The sequence below is a fragment of the Agelaius tricolor genome, unplaced genomic scaffold (genome assembly GCF_023055355.1).
Source record: "Agelaius tricolor isolate 1412-34295 unplaced genomic scaffold, bAgeTri1.0.p SCAF_38, whole genome shotgun sequence".
Lineage (NCBI taxonomy): Eukaryota > Metazoa > Chordata > Aves > Passeriformes > Icteridae > Agelaius > Agelaius tricolor.
In genome coordinates this window covers 5,245,853-5,255,717 of record NW_027269298.1, presented here as the reverse complement: position 1 = coordinate 5,255,717, position 9,865 = coordinate 5,245,853, and the positions used below count along the sequence as shown (strand labels likewise).

The 9,865-nt window shown below is 47.1% G+C and overlaps 1 protein-coding gene across 7 annotated transcripts in view; it reads right to left on the bottom strand.

The window, feature by feature from the left end:
* Nucleotides 1-242: 242 nt before the first annotated feature.
* The window catches only part of SCAI (suppressor of cancer cell invasion), a 38,180-nt gene continuing 28,557 nt past the window's right edge, over nucleotides 243-9,865 (bottom strand). For 6 of the 7 annotated variants that reach the window (XM_071454309.1, XM_071454311.1, XM_071454306.1 and 3 more), the window contains 4 exons: nucleotides 7,829-7,901; nucleotides 7,114-7,287; nucleotides 6,934-7,034; nucleotides 243-5,873 (listed from right to left, as the gene is read on the bottom strand). In XM_071454309.1, coding sequence (XP_071310410.1) covers nucleotides 5,724-5,873; nucleotides 6,934-7,034; nucleotides 7,114-7,287; nucleotides 7,829-7,901 — 498 coding nt within the window. In that variant the 3' untranslated portion in view covers nucleotides 243-5,723. The remainder of the gene's footprint in view (nucleotides 5,874-6,933; nucleotides 7,035-7,113; nucleotides 7,288-7,828; nucleotides 7,902-9,865) is intronic. The other variant, XM_071454312.1, reaches the window with a different exon arrangement.

The following is a 9,865-nucleotide window of genomic DNA, read 5'->3' as shown; positions in this document are numbered from 1 at the left end:
CCCCCTGACCGAGCTCCGCCCCGCTCCTCTCCCTCCTCTCCCGGCCCGGCTCGTCCCGTCCCTCTGTCCCGCTCTTCCCGCCCCTCTCCCGGCCCAGCTCGTCCCTTCGCCGCGCTCCTCTCCCTCCCCTCCCGCCCCTCTCGTCCCTTAGCCCCGCTCCTCTCCCTCCCCTCCCGGCCCGGCTCGTCCCCCAGCCCCGCTCCTCCCGCAGTCCCCGCCCGGAGCGGAGCAGGCGCCTCGGAACGAGCGTTTATCACAGTTTATTGACAGCACAGTCCGCCGGCGGGGCCGGGGCGGCGGCCGGGACAGGGACAGAGAACGGCTCGGACACGGCACAACCGCGAACACCGGGCGGGAGCGGCCCCGGCGCGGCGGGGACAAAAGCGAACGGAAATCTGCTCCAAAGTCTCTGGAAAGGCTGGAAAGGCGGTGACGAGCGGGACGCGGGGCTGGCGCTGGTCGGTGGTGCCCGGCCGGAGCGGGACAGGCGGCGGGGCCCGGGTCCATCGCGGTTCGCTCCTCCCCGCAGTGTCCAGCAGTAACACAAACACGCTCCTTCCCTCCCCGAACAACGGCAGAGTCGCTTCTGGCATCACACTGCTTTGGCGATTACAGATCCCTTGCAAAAAAGTCCATTTGCTCCAAAAAAAGTTTATTTATATATCTCTATATATTTTAAGGAAAATATCCGTTTTTACCAAAATACGATATACAGGCACACAGCTGTAAAATAACTTTAAACCAATTCACTATAAAATTACTTTTGGTAATAAATAATTTGATTCTCAGAGAGGCAAAACGCTCCGTGTACCTCCGCAGCTGGGCTGCCCGAGGCACGGTCCCTCTGCATTCCCAGAACGCTCCCACCTGCGCTCCCCTCCTCTTCTCGCTGGGCCTGGCCCAGGGCAGAAGCCACTTGTGCTTTTCAGCCTGCACGAGGCAGAATCCTGCTCCCAACAAACCAGTTCAATGGCAGAACGATCAACAACACGTGCCAAAAGCGATCTGTGAAGTCAAGGGGCAGATCCTCCCAGCAGGGTTTGTTCTGGAAGGAGCGGCTGCTGGGGCTGGGCCGGTGACATCTGTTCTGCTCTGGGGCTCCTGCAGGCCAGCCAGCTGTGCTGGGGTCTGCTCCCAGCGGGAATCAAACCAGGAACAAAACATCTGTGCGTGCCTCTGGGCACAATTCAGAGACAGTCCTTAACCCCAAAAAATGTCAGATTCAGAAATCCTGAACTAACTCTCCTCAGTCTTGGCAATGGCTTAAACGGGAAAACAAAAAGTGGTTGTCACTCCTAAATCTGAAGCAGTTATGTTTATCCTCTGCTCTAGTGAGCAGATCTCTATTGATCTTCAAAGCACCTGAATACATTTGGTCACAGAACAGTATTGCTCTAAAGTCTAACGTTACAAATACAGGAGAGCCCCTTCAGCAGCTTATCATCATCTCTGGAGAGCTCTGCCCGGCTGCTCTGTCCAGTCTGACCTTACGAGGCGCACAGAGCAGTTTTCAGCTCTCTGTATGAATTTTTTTCCCCAGTTCATGTAAGTGTTCCTGCCTGCAGAGCTCCCTCAGCCCCAGGAGCAGCCCCCAACACCACCAGGACTGAGTGAGGCTCGGCCGCTGCTGCACCACTGAGCTGCACTCACTGACAGTTACTGAGGAATCGAACACAGGTAAAGCTTTTACAAAAGAAACCTCAAGACAAAACACTTGTTCAGACAGATTCCAAGATTTTTAGCTTTGGGAAGAGCAGACTTGCAGCACAGCATGGTTACAGGACACGGGAGGCAGTGAGGCAGGGGAGGTACTTCCTAACTCGAGCCAGGGGTGGCCTATGGAACAGCACTTCCATCCCATCCTGAGGGGAGAAGCCTGACCAGAGATACTCAAATTGTAGCTTCTGAAGATGATTAATTGAAGCCAGATTTCCTGTTGCCCCCATCTATTTCCTATGATCCTTTAAAGACATCTCTGCACATCTCCCTGGGGAACAGTCTTGAGGGGTTTAGTCAGTCATGATTTGACAGACATTATTTTGATGAACTACTCAAAGAAAGGTCCTGAAACTTCTCAAGAAAGTACTCCAGGGAGCAAGTCCTGTTTGCACAGCTCACGGAAGTTAGTGCTCCATTTAGCTGGTGCACAAAGCAAAATGACACATCACATCCCAGGAGGAATGAAAAAACAGAGCATTAAAGACTCATAACCCTGCATTGCCCTGACACTGTTATTTTGAGAAGTCAAAGGGGAAAAAAAGGCAACAGCAGTAACTTTGGCGAGATGTTCCAAAGCCACTTTGAGCAGGAGCACAAACCTACTGTGGGAGCAGGATTCATCTGAGCACACCACATGCAGGGAGTAGGGAGCCAGGCAGGAGCAGTCCTGTAAGGACACAGCTGGTCCAGTTCACCTTGTCCTCTCAATGTTTTACATGCAGAATTTACCCCTTTAATTTGGCATTGCCTGGTGCTGGCAAGTCTTCTCCGCTAATATAAGCAATAAAGATACATGGAGAAAGGGAGAGCGAGACAAGAGGGAAGGCATCAGGCCTGAGAAGAAAAGGATTTGTTCTCTTCTCACTTTAAAATGGTTCAGTCTTTGCTTGGCTTCCACACTGAGGACTGCGAGATACAAAACCAGATTTTCTTCAGTACACACAAGCATACACCGAGAGGTACCTACGACCATAGCACAGAGCACACAGTAGCACAAGTTCAGAATGACTTAGTTCAAACAAGACAAGCTTTTACTTGGAGGGGAAAATATCAACATTTTCATATTGAATGCAGTTCTTTGGGTGGGAAAGAAGGGGCTGGCTCAAAATCCAAGAGCAGACACTTGTCCTAGCTACAGCTAGAGCAGACAGAGGGTATGAGCCCTCTGCTTCCACAGTACAATTCCATACTCCTCCCAACACAACAGGAGTGAAATCTTTATCTTTGAACATCCCAGCACTGGACCTTCTAACAAAGATCAGTGGGTAAGAGGAGAATTAGGAACCTCAAAAACTAATTTTTCACTTGGACAGTCATTGCTGTTAAGTTCAGCTTCTGAACTAATTTTTAAGGCCTATATTCTCCTCCTACATTCCAGCTTCTTCTTTTAAAAAGTGCATTCTTCTCTGATGAGATCTACCTTGGCAAAAAGCAAACAGAACTTCCTCGAAGGGCTGCAAATGGTAGAAGCCTCTCAGGTCACCAGCAAGGACTCCCCACTTCAGCCTAAACAAAGGTAAGGACCACCAAGGCTTTCCCAGTCAGTTCACAAGCAATATCCCAGAGGTTCACCAGCCCACACGAGTGGAATAATCATCATCATCACTCCTATGCTTGGAAACAGCATACTCTTTTCTTTTCCACAGAGATGGAACCAAAAAAGGAATAGCTTCATCAAAGCAAAAGCTAAAGCAAAGCAAAAGCATTTGGTTGGAAGGCAGTGAGCTGGGGAAAACTCAATTCCCTTTTTCCATGCAAGCTGAACGCTGCTGGTAGAGGAACAGCAGGCAGGGCAACAGATAACCTGCCTCTCACTTGCTGCTGCATTAAAGGCTTCCTGCATCTTTAGCCTCCACATACAATCCCACATTTTAGCAACTGGGGACCTCCTACCAGGCAGAAAAGCCAGGATCAGCTTCACAGTAATACATGGATCTTATCACTGTAATGCATACAGGGATACCATTCCCTTGGCTAACTGAGGGCTCCTGTACCTGGAATCAGTTATCAATTACTTCAAGGTCCAAGGATAAGTCCCTGGAAACAGCAAATTACAGTGGCAGAAGAGCCATAACCTTTAGTACAACCACAAATGATCTGCAGCACCTTGTGGAATCCACCCAACATGGCGTATGTGTGTATATATAAATTTTGTATATAGACATCGTAGTGGTTCATTCTTTTTAATACATATACAAGTACCTGTACATATATACATATTTACAATTTACACCAGGCAGTAGATGCATGTGTACTGTACATACACACACAAACGCCGAGCACACACATGCACACACCAACACACACTCATCACAACAGACTCCACAGCCTGGCAAAGGAAGTCCTGCCAGAGTCCAAAGAGCAGCACCAAGGGGTGGGGGGTCTCAATGTACCAGCTTCACAACTGCTTAGGACAAACAAAGCATTCACAGGGTTTTGTACACTTGGGAAATAAAGAATGGATGGTGCAAGCTTCAGCCCAGCTACAAAGAACCTTCATGCAAACTCCCCAGCTACACTGCAGCCGTTCCTGCTGTTCCACACTGTGCTCCCTCAGCAGAACAGATCCACCAGGCTGCTCTGGCTGACCACACCACACCCTGGGTGATGCTCTGCACCCAGGACTGCCATGACACTGCAACAGTCACCAAGTTCTGCACGGTTTCCACCTAAGCACAGAGGCATGGCTGGGGTTAAACAAAAAGCACTGGCTGGACTTGTCCTCTCACTTCTTTCCTAGCAGCCCACGGAACAGTGACAATTGGCTTTTCCATTTAATAGTTTAAAGTATCTCCATTCCCTCATCCTTGCTTCCCCTGCACTGCCAGGAGCTGCCAGAGCAGTCCCAAATGAGCCTGCCAGCCCTCCTCCAGCAGCCACAAGAGCCTTCTCCAGCCAGCCCCTTCCCAGAGGCCACTGTCCTCCTGCAGACACCCACCCAGCCGAGCTCTTGGGCTGGGGAGTGATGGTGCTGCCAAGTTCCAGCCCCTGGTGCTCCTGAGGGCAGGACTGAGCCTGGGGGGGGGCATGCAAAACATCCAGGGAGCTCTGGCAGCTCCCACTTGGCTTCACCTGCAAGGGAACATCAGCACCTCTCTGGGGCTGTGCACAGCAGGGTCAGACACACGAGGGACAGGTACAGCACTGTGCAGGACATCCTCTCAGCTCTGCCAGGGACTGCTCATGCTGTGGGAGCCACACATTCCATCCACACACCTGCTGGAAATGCTGGAATTTCTAAAAGTACCTCAAACTGAAGAATGCCCCCTCCTCCTGTGGCAGGATGCCTCACATGACACTGAGAGGTGGGGGCTGACCTTCAGGGTTTGCAGTTTGTTCACTATTGAACCCCTTGCCCAGCCAGGTCCTTGGCCAGCAGTACAGTTCATACAGAAAACTGCTGCATCAATCTTATAGGGAGCATTAAGTATCTTTACAAATTCACTTCAAAACACTGCTCCAAATGCAATTTAATTGCCCACAGTTTTGTCTCCTCGCTTGCCTAAGACTGAAAAAATATATTTGTTATGAAGGAATCTGTTATTGCTATTGTTGGTTTGCACTGTGTGGTTCCATCTTTACCATTTCAAATCCAAACTCTTTGGGGATAAAATATTGGTTTTTTCTGTTGATTTTTTTCTTTCCAATTTCTTAAAATTGTATAAAAATAAAGGATTTCCACAAATGTGGGCTAAAGGTAACCAATAATACTTCTATGCTTAGGATCAGCTGTTGGAAATGTGGTTGACAGCCACAAGACCAGAAATAAACCTCTAGTGATTCTTTAGTTTAACATTTAAAAGACATGAAAACTTCTGCTTATAAAATTGACCCCATACAGAATGGAACAGCTCAACTAACAGCTGTTTATTATTACTTTTTAAAATAATGGCCCTAAATTTAAAAATAAAATCAAGTACTTCCTTTTATGATTTTCACATTATAAAACTGCACCATTCAAAATCTGTGGCCAGGGAATCCCCTTTGCAGTAAGACAGTTTCTTTTAATAGTCATCAAGTGTGTTTTCCAGGAAAACATTCCTAACATCCAGAATGGAAGCCAGCTCCAAAATGTGCTTTTGGAGGTGAGGGTTCTCCACCGTTTCATCTCTTGGCAGCTGAGGATAAGATTCGGGATAATTTCGAGTCTCCTGCTAGATGACAGTGAAAACAAAGAGAATCAGACACTCATTTCTTTCACACCCTCTAGGAAGAAGACTGCAAAAGGCCAATTTCAACCTCATCTATTCAGTATGGCAGAGACAGAAAACATTCTAGAATTTTCAGTTTTCTCTTTCCATTGATTCATAGATGGTCACAGTGGCAATACAAATGCCTGCTCATCTCAGATAGTTATTGGTATGTTCACTGAGGCTTTGCAGGAAAAAAAAATTAAACCACTAAAAGAGACAAAAAATATTCACCTGTACTTACCTACTAGGCTGGAGTTCATTTCTTGAAATTACAGACATGTAAGCATCTCCAGTGGGAGATTCATCTCATCCTAAAACAAATATCTAAGACATTGGGGGCAAATCTCTCCCCACTGACACAGACCTATTTCTTTTCCCTGGTATCAGAGCAGCCCAGGTAGCTGACTTAGGCCTGGAGAGCTGCTGGACATCTGCAGTTCCACAACTGAATACTGCACCTTTCAAAGCTCCAGCCCCATTTTTCCCTGCAGCATTTAAAATGGAGCAGGCAGTTTATATGCCAACACTCACATAAAATGGTGTAGATCCAGAGCAGACTTCTCTGCTGGCACAGCTTTAACCAACAGGGAGGCAAAAATACCATCTTCCTATTTAGTGTATTCATTTACACTTCAAAGACCTTTCAAAACCCATTCACATGAACACATTCCAGAAATAATGACCCACTCCTCCCCACTTCCCCTTATATTCTTGCTCTATACCTTTTTGGTTGTGTAGAAATAATAATCCCAAGTTATAGAGAGGGATTTTTCTAGCAGACAAGGCTGTCCAGAGTGACATAATTGAACTGGAGTGTGCCTGCTGTGTTATGTGCAGGATGAGGCTCCTGCAAGCCAACGGCTCCGTGCCTTTGGAGAGACACAAAGGCACAGCCTCAGTGCAAGCTGCAGGAGCAGCATGTGAGCATCAGTCCCTTTCTGAGGTCACCCTGGCCCTCCCACCTGACCAGGGCAGCTCTGCAGGCCTGGAGCTCCCACAAAGCACACACATCCCTGCATACCCGGAAGATTTTGTGCATCCTCATCGTAGCCGAACAGAAGATAAATCTCGTGAGAAGCAAGCGAAGGAATTCATCCCCAAAAAACTGAAGGAAGGACTGATCTGTAGAGAAGGCAGAGAAAGCCCAGTTTAGAAAGGCTCAGACCCCCCAGAGGCTGAGCTGGGCCTGGCCAGGCCGTACCTATGGAGCGGGAGTGGGTCAGCAGCTGGGCAATGTCCCGGTTGATTTTCCGGAGGTAATCCTGACACTTCTCCCACAATCCTCGGCGCATGCTTGATAATCCAGAGACAAACAGGAATGCCATTAAGGGATTGTTCAGAAAGAGTGTGAAGAGGCTACCCCGCTGAGACTGATCTAAAAGAAAAAATAAATCAATAGACAAAGGGATACATTTGGCACATGAAACAGAAACGCTGTCCCTGCCACACAACGAAGTCGCTCACCCGCTAAATTCCGTCACAGAGGAGCTACTCCTGGGTGTTAGTTACACCTTCTCTTGTGCAGGCCTGATCCTTGACTGGCCATAAAGGCTTGCTGGAGACATGCATTAACCCCAAGGCACCTAAACTGGCTCTGCTCCCTTTCTGGGAGCAGTAATGCTGCCCAGAGCTGTAACAACCACCGTCACCCACGCTGGGCTGGCCGTGCCTCAGTCTCCCTGCAGGAGAGCCTTTGCTCCAGCCCTTGTTGGAGCCATCTGCAGAAATGTCACCAGCACTGGAACCAATTATTTACTACATACACTAGCTAAACTTTATCATACTACTTCAGGGACTGGCAACCTGATTTAGGGGTTACACAGTAGTGGAAAGCTGCCTTTTCCTGAGGAATCCACGTTCTGTTTGGGACAGATACAGGAACTGCAGCTTGTTGGGAAATGCAATACTGCACATACCTTGTAATGCTTTTGGATATGCTGTTGGAGAAAGCAAGCACACCAATGGCTGTCCAAATAAGTTTGTGAAATTCTGTAACAGATAAGAATTTTGAAGTATTGATGGTCACTTTGCTTGCCTTGAATATTCAGCAAGTCAAGGGTACAAATCATATTAATGACAGAAGACACTAATGCCCCTCACACAGCTCAGCACTGGCAATGAGCCTGACAGATTCACTTAGTCAGAGATCACAGCACAGAAGGAATATAACCAACTACATTTTAAATTAATTACAATTATCTCATTTCATTGCTACTGATGGCAGACACTAATTTCATGGAAATATGGCTTTCAGTAGTAACACATGACTTGAAAATAAAAAAATCGTGTTCTGCAGTAAAAGTGAAAGCAATTTGGTTTAATGTCTTCCCTCAACACCAACTGACCTGCCCAGTCAAAACATTTCTTTGCCCTTTTCTTTCTATCAGGAGGAGCTATGTCTGATGAAACAGGAGGGCCCAGAGAAAAGTTTTTTAAAGTAAGTTTCCTTTAAAGCAAGTATGTCATAACCTGGGGAAAAAAGCCAAAAATCATGCACATAAACTCATTAGCTGTCACCAGAAGAGCTTTCTTAAACTGAAGGCTTGCAAAGCTATAGAAAATGTGATTGTGCCTGCATCCTTTCAGAGCACAGACTCAAACCCTGCCTCCAGAGCATGTGAGTACCACACACATCTGCAGATTAGATTCTTAAAACTGCAGTTGTAAGACATACAACACCACAAGTATTTGCTTGTGAAGAATCCTCAAAAAGTTAGTTTTTTAATTCCTTTTGCTTTCTGCATAATTCAAATTAACTTTCCCTTCCAGGCAGTATATTTCAGTTATATTAGTTTTACAGTTAATTTGATCTAAATCTGCTAAATACTAGAGACAGAAATCTAGTCTAATCAAAATAAAACATTTCCCATCTCTGACAGAATGCTGAGTAGTGCTAGAAACCCCTCCAGCTCATTAGGAGCCCAGGGAAGACTGATGATAATGCTGGATACTAAGGATTGGTCTCTAAGGAAGAAACAAAGACAACTCCCTTGCAGACAGTAACAAGAGGTCAGCCCAGGAATTGGTGAAAGAAACATTTCAACCTGCAGGAGCCAGACACGGCTGGTTTGAAGTGTGCACACACTGGCAAGGTTTTACCTTCTCCAGTAATTCATGGTGTTCTCAGCACCATGAGCAGGCTGCCCAGTGGAATGAATTCCACTGTGTGTCACTCAGGTCCAGACCCAAGCAGCCGGGCCAGCAGTGCCAACAGCCCTGCAGCCCCACAGCCAAGACACCCCTGGGTCACAGCCCTGCAGCCCCACAGCCAAGAGCACCCCTGGGTCACAGCCCTGCAGCCCCACAGCCAAGAGCACCCCTGGGTCACCCGTGGGTCTCAGGCACTGGCTGAGAGCACTCTGGGCTCTGCCTCAGCAGAGGTTAAGCCAGGAGAACCTGCCCTGCAATCCAGTGCTGACAGGAGGTCTGGGTATGGAATGTCCTTCCCTTCAGTGCATGGTCAACTCCAAAAAGGATAAACTCCATTTTGTTTCAAATTTGACCGGTTTTTTACTTCAGTGTTCAAGGTTTCCAACAGAAGTATTGCTGATTTTTACAATGCATGTCATCTCCTCCCAAGAAAGAACTGCCCATCATCTCCAAAAGAAGTCACTTCACATTTAAGCTTTGCTAAGCTGAGTATTTATACCACATCACTGTCAAAGGCCTTGCATTCCCACTGGCTGGAGGTTTTGGTTTGGTTTGGTTTTAAGACTTTGCATTTTACCATGATCCTAGACAACAACCGCTACAGGAAGATATTGATTTAAAAATATTATTTCATCCACATATGCAGTGGTAACCTTCAAGAACACACAGACAGCTATATTTAAATGGAAGTGTTAAAAAAAAAAATCACGGCTTTCAGTAGATATGCTCGATTTGCAGTTATCTTCCACTTTCAGCTAAATATACAGGGGAGGAAGCTGTTCAAGTGCTGCTGATTTGACAAA